The 25,935-nt window shown below is 37.1% G+C and overlaps 2 protein-coding genes across 5 annotated transcripts in view; both read left to right on the top strand.

Annotated features, from left to right (window-relative positions):
- Window positions 1-777: 777 nt before the first annotated feature.
- stx2a (syntaxin 2a) lies at window positions 778-9,280 on the top strand. Of its 2 annotated transcripts, XR_016147891.1 has the most exons (11): window positions 778-1,062; window positions 1,310-1,375; window positions 1,526-1,625; window positions 2,000-2,074; window positions 2,197-2,270; window positions 2,366-2,474; window positions 3,206-3,279; window positions 3,364-3,501; window positions 3,730-3,938; window positions 6,119-6,251; window positions 9,133-9,280. XR_016147891.1 is itself a non-coding variant. In XM_039688344.2 (9 exons), the coding sequence occupies exons 1-9, from the start codon at window positions 1,033-1,035 to the stop codon at window positions 3,901-3,903; spliced, it is 840 nt and encodes a 279-aa protein (XP_039544278.2). In that variant the 5' UTR covers window positions 779-1,032; the 3' UTR covers window positions 3,904-4,945. The 2 variants fall into 2 exon arrangements, 1 of the variants encoding a protein (XP_039544278.2); XM_039688344.2 differs by lacking the exons at window positions 6,119-6,251; window positions 9,133-9,280 and having other exon boundaries at window positions 779-1,062; window positions 3,730-4,945.
- Window positions 6,233-25,935, top strand: part of rimbp2a (RIMS binding protein 2a) — a 60,768-nt gene continuing 41,065 nt past the window's right edge. For all 3 annotated transcript variants that reach the window (XM_039688341.2, XM_089124052.1, XM_039688343.2), the window contains exon 1: window positions 6,233-6,251. The gene's annotated coding sequence lies outside the window, so the exon portion shown is untranslated. The remainder of the gene's footprint in view (window positions 6,252-25,935) is intronic.

Here is a 25,935-nt window from a genome sequence, read left to right on the forward strand (position 1 = left end):
TATAAATTGTTGCATTTGATTTGACATTACAAAGATCCAGACATGGCGAAATTGGTGGGGACGGAGACATCAATATTTATTTTAAGTTTTGATCGAAATTATTGCTAGGGAGTAGGGACTAGGGACATAATCACTGTCAATGGATATGGTCCCTACCTTACAGTCTATGGTCCCTACCACAGGTTCCTACTAAATTCAAGACCGCATTTCCAGGACCTTAGTTTTTTTTTTTTTTTTTTTTGTGACAGCGCCACCTAGCTAATTGTACGCCGCCAGACATGATTCAACTGAAACAAACGGGGGCAAAATGGCTAGAGTCTACTCTAGACTAAAAGGACGTTTTAAAAGTGCATTATATTTTCATCTATTTTTTACGTAATATATTAATTAGATAGGGTTAGGTTGGAATAATATAAATTTCATTGACATAATTCAACAGTATTTATAATTATTATAATTTATAATAATACAAATACTGCTAACTTATGATGCAGTATTATAGCTAGCTAGCACAGGCCTAAATGGAGGGTCTGTCCCATAGAATAAAAAATGGTCTGTCCTCAAATGCAGCCTTCGGTAATGCAGGATCATGACTGCCACAAGAACTACTGCTATGCTTTTGTGTTATGAAAAGTAACCTCTACTCACTCCCTTTTCGTTTTTTTAAATGTATTTATTTTATTTTTTCCTTGAAGACTAGAATCGTGTGATTTAATTTACCCTAATCCGGAAACACGCATAATAAACAAATAGAATTAATATTCAAAGCGTCTAAATGTACGGAAGTAAACAGGCGGGGCTTTACCTGTCCTTGTGTTGGAAACATAGACTAAAAGGTTGGAAAGTCCGATTCGTTATTCCGCGTTTTTATTCTTTTGTATGGTTCGTGTACACTTCATCTAAACCGTTCAGACCGATTTTGTGAATTATTTCAACTGATTCTTTGAAAATATTCAACTTAAAAGAACGATTTGTTCAACATCAAACCAACGTGTCATTCTACTGTGTAACGGAAACGACTTTGAAGCTGATATGAAGGACCGTCTGGGCGATTTAACAGCCGTAAGAATTAAATTATTTCCTTAATTCGTGTTATTTGGATGTCAAATATTAATGATAACAATTTACCTGTCACTTACTTTCAGTATCGTAAAGATTGATTGCAAATTGCATTGGTGCTTTAGCAAGTATTGCCTTATATCAGGTTTTCTGTTAAAACAAAGTTTGGATACGTTGAAAATATTTATAGCGAGGGGTTTATACGACAGAAAAGTCCCAGCTCTGTGTTTTTTATGTGTTTTGACTATAGCGCTGCGATGACGTCATCATCACTCCTGTGGAGTCCAATGCTTTCTTAGAGGACTTCCTTCCAAAGGTTTGTATCATGGGGTTTGGTTTGTATGCGTGCACTTGTGTTTAAACATCTACAACTGCTGTTTATAGGTGTAGAGCTGTCTCTCTTTACATTATAACTGAACAAGTGAAGAACCATTTAGTCTCGTTTTTTTTTAAATAACGGATGTAGGTTGGTGACGTTCAAAAACTTATTGAGAGAATTTCCCTCTGTGTTGGAGAAGTAAAGCTGAGGCAAAGTACCATTCTGACAGAAATCAACCCACCGACATGTGAGTACTTTGCACATTGTTTTTGTGTCTTTACAGCTGTAAGTGCATGCACTTAGGTGTCTGAGAGGGGTCCCCACATAGAAAATTAGGGTTTAGGAAATTATTATATTATATAGGACATTTAAAATGATGAGGATTTCCAGGCCATCAAAAGTTACACTCAGATAAAAAAAAATATAATAAATAGAATCTCTATTGATGATTTAACAAATAAAAAATGAAAAATCATCCATTAGTCTGAAAATTAATTGTTTTATGGCCGTGAGAATCTTGACAGTTAATATTTACTACAGTATTAAACAACAGTGTTTTGTCAATTCAGTTTTGCTCTGTGTTCATCTCTACCATATTTGTGTGTCTAATCTCATTAACAGATGTGAGAGATGAACTTGAGCAATTTAGCCATGACATCAAGCAGACTGCAGATTTAATACGCGATAAACTAAAAGGTAATTTAATTTAATTAGTACTGGCCATCAGGAACATCTGGTGAAACAAGGAATATAATCTTTTATAATCTAAATCTTTTGTTTTACATAAAAAAAACTTTATTATTTGATTGTTCATGTAGATTTAGAGGGAGCATTTTCAGAGAATGAAAATGCAAACACCATCTCTGTCTATTGTCGCATCCAAAGTACTCAGGTGAGATGTAGACCTCTACTGAATTATAAATTCACTATTACCCTTTAGGTGTTTGTTTTATTATTTTTTTTCTAATTTATGTTGTTCATTTATAGCACACAGTACTTTCACTGCGGTTTGCAGAAATAATGAATATGTACAACCAAGAACTGTTATCTTTCCGAACAAAGAGTAAAGAGCAGCTACAAAGACAGCTGGAGATCAGTAAGTGAACTAATACATTTACGAACACATAAATGTCTTTTGTCACCACAGCACATTGCTACTTGTATATTCCCACTCTATTTCTACAGTAGTATGTAACCTTAAAATTGAATTGGTAACCCAACTTATTTTTTTTTGTACATTTCTTGTAAAAAAAAAAGATCCTACTGAATATGTAGTGTTCTTAATGTAATTTAGATTAGTCATATATCTGTACAAATTAGGTTCACGGTTTGGGTTCACGGTTCAGTAATTAAAAATAATTTCATACTTGGTCTAAAGGCACAGTGAAGACATACACTATATAATGCTTCAAGAGATTTCTGTTTCTGTTTTTAAAATACATGTTTTCTATTGATCTTTGTATTTAACATAGTATCCATTATAAAAGTATCATGGTTTCCACAAAAATATTATATGTTTAAATATTATATGTTTTTAAATTGATAATTATATAAGTTTTCCTTGAGTAAATCAGGATATTAAAATAATTTCAGAAGGATCATGTGGCACTGAACACTGGAGTAATGATTCTGAAAATTGCCAATCACAGGAATGAGTTCCAATTTAAAATATATTGCAATAGAAAATAAAATGAACTATAATAAAAATTATTTCACAATAGTACTGTTTTTACTGTATTTTTGATCAAAACTTTTTTCAAAAACAAAAATCTGACCTAACTTTTAAATGGGAGTGTACTGTAGAAATCAGACTTGTTATTTTTCAAGGTGGTAGATTCATCACTGAAGAAGAGACAGAGGATTTACTGCAAAGTAACAACCCTGCTTTCTTTACCTCAAACGTAAGTTTCAGTGTTAACATACAGCTGAATGTACTTTTACACTTAAGCTTCCTTAATTGTTAATGTAACTCCTTGTATGTATAGATCAACAATGGCTCCTGCATCACGGGGCGAGCTCTGAATGAGATTGAGTCACGGCATAAGGACATTCTCTGTCTGGAGGCCAGCATTCGAGAGCTGCAAAACATGTTTATGGATATAGCTGTCATAGTCAACAGTCAGGTACAGTCAGCTTGCTGGAGTTCAATAAATTATCTGGAAAAAAAAAATGGTGCAAATAAATACGCTTACACAGTTTAAAATGAAAGTTTCAGTGCTTTATCGAACATGAATAACTAATTTGCACCACTGAAATATCAGTTATCAATTATAATGTAATAAATCGCTATGAGATTATAACTTTGGTGTATCATAATTTAAAATGTTTTTTTTTCTTTTACTTTTTCGTAGGGTGAAATGGCAAACAACATAGCAAAGACTGTGATGAAAGCTGGAAACTATGTAGATCAAGGGAAAGTGAACATGGCACAAGCTGTTGATTACAAGACATCTTGGCGTATAAGATTGCCTCCCTTGCCTTCATTCAAGCACAAAGCAAAACCGAGAACCGACAAGGGCTCTTGAAGGAATCTTGAACTTTGAACATATGCTACTTGAAGGTGCTTTGCTTTTACTTAAAATATTCATAACTGAAAGTGAAAGTTGTGTTTATATGTGCAGTGGCCAGTTAATACGCTTAGAACCGGAGAAAGCCACCACTATGTCACTGGAGCTAGCCTGAGCACAATTGCCGTTTTTGCTTTGTCCGAACAAAAGAGCTTTTTAGCAAATTCAGTAAAAATTCAGTCTCCTTCACCAATTAGTTTATAAGACATAAATATAAACATACACATCATGGCACTGCATGCTGCAAGGATTTTTTAAATCCAATTTTAAAAATGTTCAGTAGCTACTGTTGATTCGGATTATTTCAGGTCTACACCATCCTCTTTCACATAATAATTTTATTATTATTATTATTATGTGGATCAGTTGGTGACTATTGCTTTTGTGTAACTGATAGTTCACCCAAAAATAATTTCTTCGCCCTAATGTCATTTTATGAATTACTTTCCTCTATAGAACAAATGTTTTTTGTTCACACAATGGAACACTGGGGTCCAAAACAGCATTGATATTGTTTTGATTATTGATATTCATGTAAAATATAAACATAAAAATAAGAACTGGAGCTATGTCATTTCAAAATCCAAAAGATGGGTCATCAATCTTAAAACCTATCTGATAATGGGGTGGTGATGGCGCAGTGGATAAGACACATCCCTTTGGTGTGAGATACCCGGGTTCAAATCCACTGAGAAACCAATGTGTCACTGAGTGCAAGACACTTAACCCCTAGTTGCTCCAGAGGCATGTGACCTCTGACATATATAGCAATTGTAAGTCGCTTTGGATAAAAGCGTCAGCTAAATGAATAAATGTAAATGTAATAATGTCCTGTATTAGATGGTTAACCAAAATTGAATGCATATTGTGTAGAATACTACAGAATGGACTTGCAGGTGTTTACAGTTTTTTTTTTTAATTGCTTTGGCTCTTTTTTTCTCAAAACGATAAGTTCAGATCTCTGATGTTTTGAATTTATTATTAAATAGTACAAAATGCCCGTGCAAAATAATTTTTTGTGTGTGTTTTTAGCAATTGTTGGTTTGGTGATTTTGCAATTGCATTTACTACAAATGATGGCCTTGAAAGAGACTGCGTCACGACGATTCAGGGAGCAAATCTGCTTTAAATATAATATTAAGAAGTAAACAGCGTAGCTGACTTACAGATTTAGTTATACGAATAAGAATGTTTATTTTTAAACCACAAACCTCTCTAATATTAGAATGTTTATTTTTAAACCACAAACCTCTCTAATGTTAGAAAGTTTATTTTTAAACCACAACTTTTAAACCACAAACCTCTCTAATGTTAAAATGTTTATTTTTAAACCACAACTTCAATATGTGCTTCTATTACAGATATATTTACAGATATATATACTATATTTATATTTTTATATTTTTTATTAATGAATTTGTTTTATGCACCATTTTATATGCATATAAGTAGGAGAAAATATAACCTATAGCCTATGCTGTTGGAGAAAATTAAAATGAAAAAAAAATTCAATGGAATAAACTTTGACTGTGATGAACAACAAGTATTGTGCGATTAAATCTCAACATAATTAATATATTAATATTAAACACTGTTACATGATGATTAATTCTGAAAATAATTAATATATCATACAGTTAAATGTGATCTGCTGTGACATCACAATCGAGTTGAATGATTGTTGAATGATGTGGTCAAGGATGATTCTGAATTGATTTACAAATGTCAAAAATTGATTTTCAAAAAAATATATATATATATTTAATGCTGCGTTCACACCAAACTCGTCTGGCATGTGTGATTGCCATGTTAAAGGATAAGTTCCCCGAAAAAAGAAAATTTCCTGATTTACTCACCCCAATGCCATCCAAGATGTTCATGTCTTTCTTTTTTCAATGGAAAACAAATTTAATTTAATTTAATGAAAACATTTCAGGATGTTTCTCCACACAATGGACTTAAACGGTAACGTTAACCAAATAGTTATTTACATTGACAGTATATTAATATTTTGTTTTGATGTTGAATATCTTATTCAATGAATTTGATACTTTACAGTTTGGGAAGTGCGTCCAAAGCGTCCAGGTACCTTTTTTAGAAGCATCATGTATATTTGTGCTTGTGCAAGGTTGTTTTTTTGTTTGTTTTTTTCAACCAATTCACTGTGTGGTAGGAGATGTGAGGTCAAAGGACTGATGTAGAGCAGCTTCTCAGACAGTCTCAGACTGAACTGCTGTGGATCCAGCGACAGCTGTCAATCATCAGTAGCAGCACGAGATGCCATTCATCCCTGTGCCCAAAATAAGGTGAGTAATCCTGTTACAGTTACATATGAATTTTAAGATTTATCAAATGCAGTAGCTGTAGTCACAATGATGGTTCTTATGCACAAGGTGGCGCCATCCTGCTATATTTATATTTACACAGCCTCACATCCTCATCTACCAATCAGAGTAAAGAACCTGCATGGTAGCCAATGCAGAGTGTGTTTGTGTCATGTGAGGAAATTACAGGTGATTCATGCAGACAGAGGGTGTGGTTGCAATGCTCTGTCCTATCAGGATCATCCTGTAAGTGCAGGCCTGGTCCCCTCCCTTGAGACTAGACATGCCATCTTAAACTGATGCATTTGTAGCGGACTGCCCCAGTGCAGAGTGTTATTGTGGGGTGGGGGGGGGGGGGGGTACAGGCAGCAGCACAGGAGCAGCTGGGGTTGCTTGGCAACAGAGCAGAGGAGACTGTAACACATTCTGTATTGGGAATCTGTTTCCTTTTTTTTGTGTGCTTCCAACGTGACCTGTTTCCTCAGCGCAAAGAGTGGCTAATGGCCAGGATGTGCCTACCACACTGTCTAAGTAATCCATTTTAATACCCCTGTGTGCCTTAAAATCTGATGTAACTGTGCAGAGAGGATGAACTCAATTTCCCTTGTCTAGTGTGGTTGCGGGATGAATGGAGCGAAACTCCAGTTTTTTTTTCCTCGTTTCTGTTCCTTGAGATAACAAATGCAGTAGGATGAGATTGCAATACCAACATGTATGTTTCCATGTGGCATACAGTCTGCTTGCATTCTGCAAGTGGATGGCGCCTTGTGGTGCTATCCCAAAGAGGTACAGAATCACTTTTACCGACCTTTATTTTGACTGTTGCTTGTTGGTGGAATGACCTGCCCAACTTGACCTGCCCTGTTGTTGGTTTGATGGCTATTGTCCGCATTTGTAAGTTGCTTCAGATAAAGACATTGCTAAATGATTAAATGTAAATGTTTCAAGGTTGTCATATCTAGGTTTGTTGCTATGAAATTTGCAGTTTAACCCATGAGACATAGTGTATGTCTACTACTTACAGCCTCATTTTCAAATGTGAAAAATTAAATATGCTGTTTACCTTTACGCTCGTGAAAAAAAATAAAATAAATAAAACCCAGGAGGTAAGTCTTGCTATTATTTTGAATCATATCGGAGGTGTCACGGTTGTAATGTAATAATAATAATACAAAGGCAGAGGATGAACTTTGGTGGAGGGTTTTTATTACACAGCTAAGAGAAACAACAGAAACAGTAGGTGAATAGATGGCAGTAGTATGATTTATCAACATCAAGTAACTATGTATATTTAGTGCTGCAAGAGGGTTTAGAGAACAACTGTTTAGAAATTTTAAAAAGACTAATAAAAAAAGTAGTAATTTACACACACACATATATATATATATATATATATATATATATATATATAATAGGGCTGTCAAACGATTAATTGCGATTAATCACATCCAAAATAAAAGTTTGTGTTTACATAATATATGTGGGTGCACTGTGTTTAATTATTTTATGTATATAAATACACACACATGCTTGTGTATATATATATATATAAGAAATATTTTCATTTTTACACTGTATATTGATTTATATATAATTTATATTATATATAAATATTTTATATATAAATATTTTCTTTTCTTAAATATATATGCATGTGAGTGTATATATATATACTTTTATTTTGGATGCGATTAAATACGATTAATCGTTTGACAGCCCAAATATATATATATATATATATATATATATATATATATATATATATATATATATATATATGAAGAGTTCAGATGCAAAAGCCTCTAAGTGCCATTTGAAATTTTCTTCTAGAATGATCATTTTTATCAAGCTTGTATATTTAAGTTCAGTGATTTCACTTAAATGGCAATGATAATTACCTATTAATTGTTATTTAAGTGAAATTACTGAACTTAAATATACAATTTTGATAAAAATCATCATTAAAGAAGAAAATTTCAAATGGCATTTAGAGGCTTTTGCATCTGAACTCTTCATATATATATATATATATATATATAGGCTTTTCAAAATGATTTTCTATCATTTATTTACAACTTCTTTTTCCTATAAATTTTACATCCACAGCTGGTGTGCCCATGATCTCCATCTGCTTTATCTCATCATAAACTGCATTTCCGCGTAACCCTTTGCCTGGACTCATTATATGCCATTACAATACATTAAGCATTTACCTTGTTAACTCTTTATAAGCCTTGTGTTTTCAGACGTTCTTTGCAAAGTCTTGTATATCAACACCTCATTCTTTGATTATTCTTCTCTGCCCTGTTGATATTGTTTGGATGTTTTGACAAATTGCCAGTTTTTATGAATTTACAATTATGAATTACCCCAAAGGCTGCACGTGAATCCTCAACCCAGAATCTTGGAGCAGTTCATGGCAATAATATTTTACACATATTTTATATATAGATGCCACAAGGGTATCATCACATTTGTTTAAATATATAAAATTAAATATAATTAGTATAAATACAGATAAATCTCACAAAAAAACACAAAATAGCTAATATTTGTAATAGCCAGTTATATTGCAGCATAAGAAATGCATGAAAAAGCAAATGATTTACACATCAGTGATGGGAGTGGCTCTACACTTCACTGCTCTCCATGTGTGAGTGTGCAAGTGTAGGATAGAGAGAGAGAAAGCCTGTGTGTGCATACTGAATGAGAGCAGGAGAGCGTCTCGGGGAGCATGCGCATTTCTTTATGAGCGTGTGTGTGTGTGTGACGGAGAGAGGAGTAAGAAAGGGAACGCACCGTTCTGTTGCACCACTCCTAGAGAGCTTGGAGATGCTCTCACACTGTCTGTCTCCTGTTCCAGCTCAGGGCCTCTGCAGAGACACACGCATGAGCACAGAGCCACACACAAACACACACTGCAGACGTGTCGTCACTGCCACTCCTGGCAGCCAGTGATATAACGGAGTGGGAGCGCTAAGGAGGAAAAAGATAGGTGGAAGTGGCTACCGTTAAGGTACAGTGCACACACATCATATTTGTTATGAATGAGATCAGTAGCAAAGCAAATGTGTGTAATGCCGTGCTGTTATGTCTACATGCCGCTCCTCTGTGGCTTAGAACGGAGCGTGCGCTGGATCGTCACAGCTCTGGAATACTGCAAAGCAAGACAAGAGAGAATGTGGCATGGTACAGATGTGCCGGGAGACATTTGACCTGGCAGCATCTGGAGTCAGGTGGTGGGTTTTGATAATGTCTTGCTGCTTATTCCAGAGGCTGCAAACACGAGGATATCCTGAGTAGCTGGTCAAGGTCATGGTTAGGTGTAAATATGCACATTAGTTCATACATTAGGTGTCCATGTGCATTTTCCCCCCCCCACTCCTATAGCAGTCGTCATGGTCCCGTGGCAGTCGTCACACAGCTAGAGTGTGAAATCTCTCTTCAGTGCATTTTCCAAATGAATCCTGGACATTTCTCTCTGTGGGGAGGGTTGACGGTTGACTTGATTTGTTGGTCCAATGGCTCATTAGCTCCCTGGTTAATGCTTTCATCCCGCTTGCAGGGCTTTTGACTTGTTGTTATATATGATAAGTTGAATATATTGAGCTGTTTGGTTTGCCAGCCCTTGTTCCCGTAACACTGCTGGCACTGGCTGGGTTGGCACTGGCTGTTGGGGCAATTGGTTGACTGGCAGTGACTGTGTCTGCTAATGCAGTGTAGCATGCAAACCAGCTGGAGAACTGGCACACGTGACCTTGCGATTGGTAGTATTACTATTGTGATACAGCAGACTGTTCTGTGAGATTATGCAAGATCCCTCAGTAAAATCCACACAGACACTCATGCACACACAAAACAGATGTGAGAGCTTTGAAATACATGAAAGACCTATGTGTGATTGGCAACTGCTATGTTTTTGGGATTGATACTACAGCCCAAAAGGTCGGGAGTTGAAGACTTTAACTAGAGGTCTTGAAATTACACCCACAGCAGCAGTTTCATTTAGGGCTGCCCTGAACTAATGAATTTCTAGTAGACTTGTAGTCGTTCATTTAAGCGTTTAGTCTAAACGTTTCAAGGCTGAGAAAGAATATTATATGTAACATTGCTAACATTTTAATAATTTATTAATAAACGGGTGTTTTCTGAGTCAGTGTCAGCTACAAAGTTGACAATGCTGACTCGTCATCTCCGTAGTATAGTGGATGTGCCTATAAAGAGAAATCCATAAGTTAAACCATGCAGTAAGAGTGGTACTAACTCTATACTAATACAGATATGCATCTAATAATAGCGCATATTTAGTCAGTAACCAAACAGTTGATGGGCCCCAATGAGTTCCATGGTAAGGAAAAAAATACCAAGGAATTCAGTGGGGTCCATAAACTGTTTGGTTTGGCACCATAAAGATGGTGTTTAAAATACTTAGTTTTTAGTTTTTGAGTTTTTATATTGTGTAGGTCTCCTGCTGGCTAACTATACGTCTGCTAATCAGTTGTGGGCCACTATTACCTATAAATGTGTCTATGAATGCAGATTGTCTGTCGTTCTCACTACTTTGAGTAAAGATTAAGCATGGAACAAGATTTGTTTTACCAACGTTTGTTAGGTCAGTCATTCACACTAGAGCTCGGCTAATGTGTACATTGCATGCGGGTGAGGGTAAGGAAATGATGACAGAATATTCATTTTTGGGTAAAAACTATATGTTTGAGTTTGAATTTTTCTGTTTTTTTGGTGACCCACTAAGGGGATATCCACTAGCCGGAAACTGAAGTCTCCCTGGAGGCCGCCATTGATTAGCAAGCCGTCACTTTGGCGTCACTTTGCAACGAATAACTTGCAAGCGTTTAAAGGCTCCATTTGTCCATTGTTTATTTCTAAAGAAACATGACAATGTATAAAAGGCTCCATTACCTTGTATCTAACGTTATGTCACCATAGAAGCAGTTTTTGTAAAAATAGGCTAACGATTGCGTCATAACACGCGTAACACTCTCTGTCGCACAGTAGAGAAATTACCATGTAAACTGGAGAAGAAGCTCGGGGGGACGTGCAGGCATACTGTAAAGTCAAGGGAGAAGTCCATAAAGAGTCATAAAGTTGATCCTGCTGCTAGCTCATAGACACCTCCTACTCACGCTGTCTGTCTCTGGAAGATTCGGAAGGGAATGATTCAGATTCGTCTTGGCACAGCTACTAGAAGACTTACAACTGTCTGACAGGTTGCTCACCTTACATCTACGTCGTCAAGGTCAATACGCTCAGCCATTAGGAAGTGAGTGCTTCTAATTGACTTCACTTTTCTCCATTGAAGTCAATGGGGTTGCTGTGTCCATTTCTTTTACTTTCTATGTGACCAACTGACTTATTAAAATTTGGTCCACTGAGCCCTTTCTCGTCAACTAACTTTTGGTCGACAATTAGGGGGTAGCCCTAGTTTCATTTACCCACTTTTAAAGATGATCACTTTTATACACTGGTCATTCAACCCGGTCTCATCCCAAGACGTCATATAACTGACGTTTTGGGACGTCTTTTGACCATACGTCAATATTCGCCTTTTTAGGGCCCCCTTAAACGTCGGTAGATGAGGTTATGGGATCCTAACTCTACCCCATACCTAAACCTAACCCTAAACCTAACCCGTCACCTAACTGACGTTAAAGGTAAAGCGTCAGTTGTATGACGGCCCGGGATCGCCATCTACCGACGTTTAAGGGGGCCCTAAAAAGGCGGATATTGACGTATGGTCAAAATACGTCCCAAAACGTCAGTTATATGACTTTTTGGGATGAGACTGTGTTAGATCATTTCAATATGAATTTGAGATGTTTGTTGCTTGTCTTAAAATTTAAAAATGTACTGTGTAATTTTTGCAGCTCTAACAAAAATAATGACGGTTTTTTAACAAGTTTTCTGAACCGTCTGATAGCTGAACCCCAAACTCGCACAACTAACTGAGCCAAATTAACAGAACAACATCTGAAAATGTGTGTTTACATTTAATAGAGGAATCAGCGTACAAGTGACTCACTTAGTCAACACTTCTGGAATAAGAGGAATCAGAAATGACACATCACCTCTAACAAGCAGGATCATGTCCACTCTGTTCACCCCCAAAGTTTGCCAGAGTTCCAGCCATTGCACCTGGCCTCTTACAGAGCCCACCATGTAAATCGCTGCCGCCTCCTAGAGGACAAGAACAGAGCTCTTAAACTAGTGCCACTCTCAGACAGCAGAAACATCAGCATCGATCCCTGATAAGAAAGTTTGCGGTGTGGTTTTGTTGCTTATTCAGGTTTTGCAGTAATCACACTTTGAGATTTCAGGATGTTGTCTGAAGCTCCTCTGCCTTGGTGAAAAGTTTAATGAGTGAAAGCATTTTCAGTTGTTTTCTGTAAGGCAAAATACAGTAAGTCTCTGAATTGTCTGCTGTGTTCCAAGTGATGTGATGCTGGAGCTGTTGCCCTGACAACAAGCCCACTGGTGAGCGAGGACAGGTTGGTAATAGAAAACCGACAGACCATAATAATGGCTTTTGTTACAAGCCTCAGTTGCAACAGATCAATTTCGTCCCGCTGAATAGAGATGGGAAGTGACATGCACAAATTTAACTGAGCTTGAGCACCGCTGAGAAAGTTTGCCGTACTTTAGAACACACTTTAGAAATGTACCAGAAGTTAAGCGTTTCTCATTACTTACTCGCCCTCGTATTCTTCCAATGAAGAATCCCCATATGACTTTCTTCCTGTAACGCTAGAAAGAAAAGAAAACGTCTCCTGATAATCTTCCCCTCCACGGAGCTGTTCACCTTTAAAACCATATTTTTTTAGTGAACTGAACTTGGATATCAGTCCGATTTGTTCAAATCATTCAATTTGAATTGTATTAACTGATTCATTGAAAAGATCTGACTCCAAAAAACTATTCGTTCATGAACTGGGCATCACTATTTCTCATATGATCTTTCAAAGGAGAGCTTCAGGTGGTGTCAAGATTTTCTGTTAATAGCGGCTTACACTATAAACGTTTGGGTTCAGGAAGATTTATTTTTAAAGGCCATCGCCCAGGGCTCGGGAGCAGCTGGTCAAGATGTGTTCAAGAGACTCTGCCTTGGAAAACAGGGGGCATGCTGGAGCATCCCAAACGAACAGGCAGGCTGGGCTAAGAGGGTGACGTACACCCCCTGAATCAAAGACTTGATCCTCTGAAGGTTCCACTTCCATATATCATGCTAGGTAACCTTCCTCTCTATTGCTCCCACTTTATACAGGCACCCCATTTCTTCATTCTTCCTTGTTCTTACTGCACTGAAGCACTCACTTCTTCTTGCACTAGCCTTGACCTTTCCCACTCACTGGCAGTGTTGCAACAGGTTGGTGTTGAACTTCTGAGTCCAGCCCTGCCCTGTGCCACAATCCCGAGCCATGTGTTTCTGCCTTGCTTCTGCCTGTTGGACTGCCTCAGCTGCCTTCCACTCTCTCCCTGTCCTCGCATCGATGCCTGCTGTGGACACTTTAGCATCCCTCTTTACCTAACCTGCAGAACTTGTCCGTCATCTTCCCTTTCTTCAACACTAAAGACCGGGATTGTAGTATATTAAAAATAGAAAACAGTTGTTTTAAAGTGTAATAATATTTTACAATATAAAGAGACTGGACATGAAAACATTTTATTGATCCACACTTTTGAACAGTATAGTGTAAAAGTTCAAGCTTTTCTCACAAAATGATGTGGAAGATTTGGACTATGTTACTAAAGACTTGTCATTTGTCATTTTGGAGTTTGATGTGCCATTTACTTTCATTTTATTGAAAAGGGTGGCCAGGATATTAACAAGATGAAAGAGGAAAAATGACAACTTTCCCTTTAAATACAACTGTGCACTTAAAACCTGTCATGGTTAAAATATTTCAAGTAGTGTTATTTTTATGTGACTGGCAGTTACTTAAAGGTGGCATATGTAATAATTGAGGTAACAATATACGAAAAATGAGCTACACGCATCAAAAGAATGAGAAGAAATAAGTGCAAAGATGTCATTAAAAAACTGACAAGTTATAGTGCTGCCGAGATATTAACCTGAATTAGCATGCTAAATTACTAGCCCCGGCCCGGCAGGTATCGTAATACCAGTTCCGGCCATGGGAGGCGGTATGCGGACGGGCAACGTTAGCACCAGCCAAACTGCAATACGCGAGTGAGTCGCGCTCGCGCCGGCTTGTGTGTGTACTTGAACCTGATGTCAGTCGTGTGGAAATACAGCCAATTACTACATTTCAGTTCAGGGAAGAGTTCAAAAAATGATTGGTCGACATTATGCATGAGGAATACATTTTGGTAAGTTGTAGCATACTGTATCTTTCACCAGTGTTCGTGTTCTTTTTCAAGCTAGTAGAGACGATCGGTTCACGTGCGCTAGGAATCTGTAGTGTAACATGTACAAGCGCCAAAACGGTATTTATTCTTTGAATTGCGTAATATAATTGACAGAATCTGAGAGCTTAACTAACCTGCTTGCTAAGTGTCAATTGCGTGTGTCTCACGGTGAATTCACGGCGCTAGCTTGATCAACATCAGCGAATGCTGTCTGTCAAATTAATTCACTAACAATAAAAGTGTAATATGAACAAAACGAATACCATAAACTTCAAATAATTGCCCAAGCTTTTATTTTCCCATACCGTCGAAATGCACCAGCTTGTTTTTGAGATCTATGAGGCGGTCTTCATCATTTAGTGTTGAGATTCATAGTGTTTAGTTTAGTTCACTCTAGTGTTTAGTCTCTGATCTCTAAAAATCTCCAAATGTTCCACGTGAAAATGCGGTCTTCCAACCTTTTACTATCATGTCAAATGATTTGAATAACATGCGCGATGGTAGGAGCACAAGTCATTTTTTGGAGGTATACTGCCCCCATCTGTTATGGAATATGGAGTAGGATTTGATTTATGATGTTATATGGCACCTTTAAACAGTGAATGTAACAGCACCACAGTAGGCAAATATACTATCAATTATTTATATATTTTTTATTATTAATATGCAGGGGAAACTATGTACATAGGTCTGTGTGAGTATTAGAGAAAACGGTTTCAGCATGGCTGTGATAAAGAAAATTATGAGAAGGAGTAGAGAATATAAACACACTCTACACTTTTGGGTCAAATATGGACAAACTCAAACATTGGGTTAAAAATGTAATTTAAAAATGTAACCCAATGGCTGGGTTTGTTCATATTTGACCCAAAATTGGGTTAAAACAACTCAGCATTTTTTGAGTGCAGTCTTTAATAACAATCTAACAAGGAACACACACAAGAATAACAGGAATATACTAGAAAAACACAACCATTTAAAGGGTAAGTTCACCCCAATTTGTTTTCATTATTTACTCACCCGCATGTCATTCCAAACCCGTAAGACTTTCATTCATCTTCAGAATACAAATGAGGATATCTTTAATTGAATCTGTGCGATTTTTGTCCATCCATTGACAGCCTACGCAACTATCACTTTGACACTTCAAAACGTTCCTAAAAAGATCATAAAACTAAACTCAGATTTCTCAGATTTCTTAATTTGTGTTCCAAACGAAAATCTTGGGTTTGGAGTGACGTGAGGGTGAGTAGCCTAAATGATGACAGAATTTTCATTTTTGTGTGAGCTAACCCTTTAATCATAAACAACACACGTAACCAAGAACTGAGGAAACTAAAGGTTTGAAAATAGTGATGGCTCATTCATGAACAAATCCGTTCATTGCGTCTCTCACATGACAAATAAACAAAAGACTCAGAAGGTAAATTAAATATTAATGTTCCCTGTAAATTGTCTTTGGCTGCATTATAATGTTTTCTTAATTCAAAATATGATCAAGATTGCATAGGTGAATATGTTCAGGGAGTTTTGCTGATAAAAGTATAACATTTAGAGCCACTCGAATAAAGATTTGTTCATTTTGAATTCCTATCAAATACATAAGGAGCAATGAGGTAACTAAATGAACAGTGAAGGTAATCAGTAACTATAGAAACAAATAAGGATCAAGAATATGGGCAAACAGGGAAAGGGAGAACCAAACACTGAGGGTACATTCCCTAGTAAAAAAAAAGAAAGAAAAGAAGATACTAAAATGTTTTTGAAAAACATTTATTTTAGCTAGGTATACTACAAATTTACATATTATTACAAGCTATGTACATGCTATGAATATTTTATATATTTATTAACCTTTACAAATAAAATGTTCATAGCATGTACATAGCTTGTAATATATTCTTGCTAAAGCACTTCTGGATAGATGCAATTGCATTTCGTTGCTTGTACTCGTGACATGCAATGACAATAAATTGAATTCTATTCTATTCTAAACATACCCTGCAATTGTACTTTAATTTTACTAATCTAAACTGGTATACTTCAAGTTTGCTAAATTGGAACAACTAATTTGTACTAAATGTACTTTAATTGTGCAAAAATAGTGCTGAAGTCCAACTAAAGATATACATTCTTGATTGTACTAAAGTGGAACTATTGCAAGTATACTTAGGGTATATATATATATTTTAAATATCTTGCATTTAAAGACTGATATTATACAGATATCTTACAATACTTATTAATAATGATATTAAAAAACATATGAAAAATATTTTAAACTTAATATTAAGAATTGTGCATTGTGCAATAAAGAAATACTCCAGATAAAATTCAATTATAATTTTATATCAGCAAGTCTTAAGTGAATAAATATACTATAATAATATAATAGGATTAGTTCACCCAAAAATGAAAATCAGTAATGACTCACCCTCATGTTGTTCCAACCCCGTAAGACTTTCGTACATCTTCGGGTCACAGATATTTTTGATTAAATCTGAGAGCTGTCTCACTCTTCCATAGGCATCTATAGGCTATAATTGAAACCTGTCAGCCCAGAAAGTAAATAAATACATTGTTGAAAATAGTCCAAGTGACTGCAGTGGCTCAACCTTAAGTTTATGAAGCGACGAGAATACTTTTTGTGTGCAAAACCCCCCAAAAATAACGACTTTATTCAACTATTCGTTTTCTTATGTGGGCCTCAGAGTGAGTTCACGTAGTCTGCACACGTACGCTTTCTTTCACAGAGCAGCTAAAGGAGCATGCATATAGACTGAACTCATAATATGCATGTGCATGCTATCACCATTTTCACAGATTTGCGTTTAAGTTTAAACAGAGACGATAATTGTATAGTTTTCAAAAACTTGGTCTTTAAAATCCATTTTCAACAGATTTCATGACCCAAAATGCCGTTGTTGTGTAAATGAACAGCCAAAGCACATGAAAACTTTTCTGTTTTTAGTTAAAAACTGTGTCGTTTAAACAGAAACCCCTTAAAACACCAAAGCATATACCTGACACACTTGTAATATTGCATATTTTTAGTAAACAAACAAAAAAAAAAAAAAATCAGATTTTCTGTTCTTTTTTTTATTGCAAACCTGCCTCAGGTCCTTTAACTGAAACGGAGAATCTCAAGGAGAGAAGGGAACGTCAAGTCTGCCAAGGCTGGCATTGGTTCAGTTTCTAAATGATCACACCTCTTCATTTATTAGCTTCAGTTGTGACAGTGGTGAACCAGACAAATATGCCGTGACAGTCGTTGCAGTGCGAGTCCTGTGGCTGGTTGCCAGGCGACCATCTCTGACGGACAGCGAGTAGAATGAACCTGTGGTGAGGAATGACCTTCTGTCTCTAGAGGAAGTCTTATGCTTAGGAACCGCCCACCCCATCTCTATGGCAATGCCTGTCCTGCGGAGAAAGGCAGGCCGTGGAAAAACCTGGCTATAGTGTAATTGCTTTCATGATAATAACATTCATGAGTATAATGACAAAAGCAGATAATTAATAGAGAGTAATAATGGTCCGGAGAGAGATGCATCTACTTAATTAGCTGAGCTATAGTATATTTCAGAAGAGAATTCAGATGAGTGAAAGGAGTATGCAGTGTTTTTCTGTAAGGATGTTGCCAGAGAGTTATATCAGAAGGGTTGGGCCTTGACTTAGGTTGCCATTGCCATGTACCCTAATAGAATTTGACTCAGAGAGTGATCTTTTAGCAGGGCCGTGCTGCTTGCTTAACTGTATTTTCTTCTCCATTGCATCGACCTCTGGAGTCGTTTGAAGCAGGAGGTCTACTCCGTTCCAGATCCCTGTCTCAGAAGTTAGACCAGGGCAGGAAGCATCAGCTCCTGCTGTATAAGTGCATACTCAATGCTTGTCGTTAATAACAATTCTGTGTTGAAACGCGAACACCAATAAACTTAGGAATGAATGTTTCAGAATGTAGGCTGATATAAGGTCTATTGGATATGACAGCAGCTACACTGCAATCCGTAAGTAAACGATTTTCATAATGCTTTGTCTTTAAATGACGGTTTTAAATAATGTTACACTTACTCACATGTAATATTGAATAAAAAGCTTTATTAACATTATAAATGAACCTCATGGAACATATTAAAATAAATGTCACGACCCCTTTAAATATTTTGTGTTTAAATGAGGAGCTTCTAAAACCTAAAAATGACAGTTTTGTTAATCACATGCCTAATTTCCTAAATGTGGAAGTCATATATTATGAGCATGATTGGCCACGGGGAACAATATTGTGACCTCGGTTCTCTTAAAGCAATTTTCACAATTGATTTCTGCATGCCAGTTGCCAAAACAAAATGAATCACTGCCCGTAAACTAAAACCTGGAATTAATATTTATTTCTTGCTGCTTGTAAATTCATATTTTTAGTCGTGCCTCTGTGACTGTGAGGCACAACAAGTGAGTGTAAAAACAACAAAACACCTTCAGGAAAGATATTCTGTTTAGTGAATATATCCCTTCTCTTTCCCTTCTGCTGTCTGTCTGCAGTATATAATTGAAGCATCCCAAAAAGACATTTACAGTCAAGGGGGTTTCAAATAAATCAGATCTTTGCTACGATCATATTAATATCAAACGTATATGGGTATTTTATATATTCTGTCTAAAATTATTATTCACTTCTAGTATTCACTTCTTTATAGATAATCATCTACCAATATATATAGATAGATGGATGATTCCCTGCAAAGTGAACTGAGATTCGCTTTTTATTGGTATTATTTAGCTGTTTTTTCCATTCACATGGAATCACAAAGAGCAGACATCATTTTGTCACTTGCTGCATCTTATACAAGAGCTCCAGATTTGTATCTGTCACAGTCATGTCTTTAGTTACATTGTCTCGTTCTGTTTAATTTCTTGTCATGGTTTTCTTTGTCTCTGTTTTGCCTGTGTTCTACTTAATGAATAGTTGTCATGGTTTTTGATTAGTGACTAACCTGTTCCTTGTTCTGTTTATGGTTTATGACATTCACATATGACAGCATTTCAGCTGTCGATCTCAGTTCTGTGTTCTGCGTTAAAGTTTATGGCAGGGTTCCTCAAATCCGGCCCTGGAGGACCACTGCCTGTAACTCTGTAGATCTTTGCAGGGCAGTGGTGTTTATGTGTAGAGTTATAGCTCTTTGTGTTTATTACAGTCTGTTTTGCTGTTACAAGTTGTTTTGGGTGGGTTTTTGCTTGTGTTCTGGTTCTGTTCTGTTTCCGCTCACTGTCAGTTGCTTAGTTACCGAATTATGTTTTTCACCTGTCTGTAGTCAAGTTGCTTGTTATCTTGTTTCCTGCTTTTGTTCACCCATGTGTATACAGCACTGAGTTTGTATCCTTAGGGTACAATGATATGCTTAAAACGGAGACATCTTTCCTTTGAATTTTCCGCGCACAGATGACACCATTGTCAAAATGATCCCCATTCACATGGATCTGTGAAAACAACTAAAATAGCTGTGTTTTCCTGCTGCCAGGCCATTTGATGGTGAAGAAACACTATCACACATGTAATCACACAAGATTTTACACGGAGACTGTTTTTAAAAAAACGTTTTTTAGTTGAAAACTCGTTGTGTAAACAGCCCCTTATTTGTCCATTCTTTTCAATATTTAAATGGTTGTTCTGTTCATGTTGCGAGTCATATATCGGGAGTTTTTTTTTTTTTTTTGTTATCTTTGATAAAAAAAAAAATCAATCTGCTGTACTTAAACCCTTATTTTAATATATATTTTTAACCATTTGCTGACAGATGCATCATTCTTGTTGATTTACTTCATGCTCACTCTGATAGTATCCTTGTATCTCTACATATTTGTATTACTTAAGGTGCTTGTTTTCACTGTTTCTGCAATGTATATGCATTCCCTTTAACTGGAAATCTATATAAGCCACCCCCATACATGTAGAATCCCACAATTTCATCAGCGCTTTGAAAGCTTTGTGGTATGATGCTTCATATCCATTACACTCCTGTATCTGTGTGGTGTATAAACCTCACTCTTAGAGCGAGCCAGAAGCCACATTCTGCCTCATTTTACCTTGTCATGTTGGCAAGAAGAGGTTTCAGTCTGACTGCAGGGTTTCTCAGATATGGTAAAGCAGTGCAGATTACAGCAGACGGAAAGAGGTAGTTATCATTATTTTTTCTTATATTCAGTGAAGATTAAATTGAAGAATTTCATCGTGGGGTTCATGTTAAAGATTTTGCCTAATTGGCTCCACCTATTTCCTGTGTCCGCTTCAGTTCTGCTTACCGGTGGGGAGGGGTTAATGGTTTTAGGAGTTGCCGCCCACTCAACAGCCTATTTCCATCACTCCCCCTCCCACTTCCTCTCTCCTCCACCCGCACTCAGCATCAGTCACTCAGGGAGGGGATGGAGGGCAGACCGTAGCGTATGGTGGGGGAGCACTGTACCTCTGCTTCTGCAGTATGCAGCTGGCCTTGTAAAGAGAGAAGGAGATCGAGAAAGAGAGAGCTGCCGTTACCGCTGTCTGTCATTTGCACACCCAGAGGAACCAAGACGGAGGAGGAGAAGAGGGAGAGTGCAGTATAGGGAAAGGAAAAAATCATTTCTGAGTAGGTTTAAGAGCCTTTGGAACTGGAAACTGAGACGGTAAATATTTCCTCTACTCATTTCTCCTCTTGCTGCAATTCTCTGTTTCTCTCGCTTTCCTTCCTCTGCCTGCAGCTTGGCTGTGGGGATTCCAGTGTGTGTTTCTGCATGAGGAGCTGTGCAGCATAGTAAATCCTCTCTCTCTCTCTCTCTCTCTCTCTCTCTCTCGCTCTCTCTCTCTCTCTCTCTCTCTCTCTCTCTCTCTCTCTCTCTCTGTATACATGCTCTGGGTATTACCCCAGTTCATGCATCATGTATTTTCACGCTTTTAGATGCATGATGAAGGGTGATGCAAGAAGGCAAGTTTTGATTCTTCTGAAGCATGTTATCAGATCAGGGCTGCATGGATGTATTAAAAAGCCACCTGTTCTTGTCCACAGAATGTGCACATCTAGATACATGCAATTACTTTTCTGCATTTCCATGAATTCAGGCATCAGTTCAGAGATTTTTTAATTTAACTATGATCTGTGTTTTTTTTTTTTTTTTTCCTTCTTTCTTTAAGTTTTCCTGGGTCAGACTTTTTAGCCAGGCAGGGCAGGGGCCTCCCTGCATCTTGCCGGTTGTCATGGTTACTGCAAATCCCGTGCCTTAGCTGAGTGACACTTGCTGTTCAATAGTTATTGACTTATTTAAAAATATCCCATGCACTGTGTTCTCCTTCTGGTCCTCTTACGGACATGGTCCTTCAATCCACTCAGGCAGTCATGTGAATGAATACATTTGCTGTTTGCAAGAATATGCCAGTCAGCACATTATCTCAGTTAAACATGTCTTTGTATTTTGCTATACCTTTTAAAGTGGATTTTATTACATGCATATTTAGAGCTAGAGCCATAATTGCCTTTCTAAATGTACGCCATTAGTATTGCATTTTTATATTCCCTTTGGAAATGTAAAGTCCTCTGTCTTTGTCTTAATTAAGTGGCTCTTTACTTCAGGACATTTGCAAGAGTTATCATGCAAAAAAGAGCTTCCTAAGACATTAAGCTACTGTAAATTCAAAGTCAGTCAGGATGTTCTCTATGCCTGGAGTCTGAGCCAGAATCATCGCTGTTTCTTTTTTTAGGATCGTGGGGAGACAGGCTTAAATGACAGTACTCTAATACGTAGTTAACAAGCTATCTTGCCATCAAAGCGCTCCATTTCTAGTGAGAATACACATAAATGTTAAAGTTCCCCGGCAATCAATAATTGTCTCCTTTAAAACCCATCTTTGTTAATCACAATGCCATATTTAAGTGTTTTTTCTTGTGAAAATGATTCCTTCATGTCTTAAAATAGCTTGACTGTAATTGCTTCATTTGATGCAGATCCATGAATTTGCAAATTAGTCCCCGCCTCCACTCACTCACAGCAGCTCAGACTGACCTGATCCACTCGGCCAACTGTAGTATTCGCTACACAATGGCAAGTGGAAATATTGCTTTATTTCAGCTGTTCATTTTAAACAAGAAATTGATTTAAAAGAAGAAGAGGAAGAGAGCATTAAACAGGCATGTCCGGTTCTATGGGGGTACATGAGCAAGCATGCTAAACACCCTCAAACAAAAGTAAGAGCACCCTTAATTGATACTGTAATGTCATATTGACGAAACAGGTTTGGTAAATGCTACAGTGCGTATATGTGTTTGCGTTTTGGAGAATGTCAAATGTTTCTATTTACAACATATTATTGCGTAGCGATCTCTTGAGCTCACTGGCCAATCAATTCTGAACTGCACTGCATGCTCGTGAATCCTGTAATTTAGAAAGTGTAGACACAATGTAATTAAGAGATTTATTGTGTTGTGTAGACAACTTTGTTGATTATAATGGATCTTTGCGTGATTGCAAACTGAGATGAGTGACAGATTTTAGTGATTGTAAAGAGAACGGTCTTTGCACACTTTTTGGGCTATATATAAGCCTAATAAATTCAGAATTTGAGTAAAAGTTGACATATCATTGTAATTTATATGATTTGCCTTTGGGTTGACTACATTATCAAACCCAAACCGCTACTATTGGGTTGCTAATGTTACACAAACCATGTTCCCGTTTGCAGAGTCAGACAGCCACCTTCTAAAAATCAGCATCCCTAGAAAAAAGGATAGCATGTTAACAGGATTGATTACATATTTGTGATGGAAGGAATTAGGAAGGTAGGGAGTTTTTGAGACTGTATTTGGTAAACTGCAGTTTTAAGGAGAAAATATACACAGCAATGGAGTTGACTGATGAATTTGTGCATAATCACAACGTCATAGGTGAGTGACATCATCGACCAGGAAACTATAAAGCACACCTGGTAACAGACCACGCTAGCTTCTGTGCCTTCAACAAGCGCTCTGTGTGATCTTGTCTCTGTCTATTTATTGTTGTTTGTCAACAAGTGTATATATATATAGACTGGAGTATGATCGGGTGTCCGTCCCTGCCCTCGCTTCATTACGAGTGGGGCCACTTGCGATTCATGTGTTGTTTATTTGGGAGTGGAACATGCACTTTCAGCTCTGGTAAAATGGGGCTGACAGTTTTTATTCATAAATTCCCGACGTGTAACAAATGCACTATCGAGAGTTTTAGCTCTGCTCTTGCTGGCTTTCTTCTCAAGGGAGGAAAGTCAAAAGATTTGGCTCGGATCTCGCGTTGGTAGAGGCAACGCGTAGATTAGGGATCTTACATATCTTACATCTTACGCGGCTACTGTCTGTATACACGAAGTGAACTGTCTTTATAAAATAACTTCTTATTAAACGGTCTGTACACTTACAAAGTTCTCAATGCTTCGTTTTGCATGTATGGATCCTCATTATGTTACTCTGTTAGTGTGGGGCTATTTTGAGCCTTGTTAGTATTTCTTTTTACTTAGTAAATGCCCCCAGTACTAGCATTATACGCTAAACAGTTTTTAGAGATAAAACTCTTTACATTCGATTATCATGAAAACAAATCTCAGAAAACGGTTGACTAGGTACCGATGTTTTATTAACAACATTGAACCCAACTGACTGACTTTTATCGTATGGGCAATTTTTTCTTCTTCACAAAATAGAATGAACTATCCCTTTAAAGGTTTGTTCAAAACCTTAGATTCACTGATAACCAATTCAGAGGCTTCTTGGCACCAAAAGTCTCGGGACAGCGAGATGCTGAGCCAAGAATAAATCAATCACCATGTTGACATCCTGAGCACTGTAGCATCATTATCACACCCCATGCATATATCTCTGGGGTTCAAAGATGGAAGCTTCCATCACTGCATATGTAACTGTCATGAGAAAGACTAGAATGCAACGATTAAGTCTTTCTGCGACCATTGAGTTCCCTGAGAGATTTTTCTTTCATTTCTTAACTTTAAACTTCTAGTCAAGTAGTCGACGGAACGATACTGTTGCTTCTAGTCGACAATTTTGTTTTTGTTGCACATTTATGTTTTGCTTTATATATTTACAAAGGCTATATTCATATTACCATCATGTTCATGTTGTGTTTTAAAGTATATCTGGAGTGGAAAACTAAAATGTATTTTACCTCAGAATTTGATGCTGTTAAAGAGTAAAGGTTTGACTTGGAAGAAAAAGGTTTTGTGTAGAATATGTCAAATTGTCATTGTCAACAATTAAGCTTGCATATAGGTTTGTTATACTTCCAGTCATGAGAGACAATACCGGTATGAAATTTGATACTGGTTCAAAGGGGAAACATTTTGAATTAAACTGTATAGTGTGTATGTCTATTTGCTTGTGTTGATTAAGTGAATGCGTAAGTACAGTGATCATAATGCAAGGCTAGCACTTTGTATATGATTGATTTGATTTTTTTTTAGCAGCATTCAATATTGGATTTGATTTATTTGATTAATAGATTAAGTAGGCTATTTCAATTGTATCGCTTCAGATCACTTTTTCACTAGTCTTCTTAGACTAGTAGTCGACTACAAAATTTCCATTTAAACATATAAGACGCCAGACATATAAATTGATAAAGCCATTGATGTGGGTAATGGAGGCTTAATGGTATCTTTTAATGATAGGGCAGATGGAAAGGTGAAACCTGAGATTTCCTTCCCATAGAGATGCACTTCCTCCCTGGTGAGATGTACCATGTCATGGTGATTCCTTTCAGGGTTTCCTGTTACACATTCTCCATCTTGTATTTGCACAGTCTTGGACTGTTTTCCAAGTGAAGGGAGTTTGCTGTACCCTGTGAGTTTCGTTTAACAGCGAATTGTGAATGAGTGCCAGATAGGCTGCGCGTTCTCACGGTTAACTTGCTACCTGGATGAGTAGGTTTCTATAGCAACTACAGAGTCCCCTCCCCCACTGTAAAACGCATATGAGCACACAATGCATAGCGCTTTAACTGCTCTCTCCGACTTACCAGAGGTGATGCTGTCATTTTGCCAGTCGAGCAGCGTGAGGATTTACCGTTCATTGTTAATAGCGCAGATAAATGATCAGTGTTTTCTCGTTCACCTAATTTAATGGGAGGCATTGTCTTGTTATAACGTTGGTTTTGGGTGAAAAATCCCTCAGTTTAGCAAAGCTCAGCTGTGTAACATGTTGACACAGATGAAACGGTTGTTACTTCCACACCACTAGGTTTGAGCTCCCAGCTGTTCCTTCTCTGCCCCAGTCTCAAG

Source organism: Pimephales promelas, chromosome 19 (genome assembly GCF_988280905.1).
Source record: "Pimephales promelas chromosome 19, fPimPro1.hap1.1, whole genome shotgun sequence".
NCBI lineage: Eukaryota > Metazoa > Chordata > Actinopteri > Cypriniformes > Leuciscidae > Pimephales > Pimephales promelas.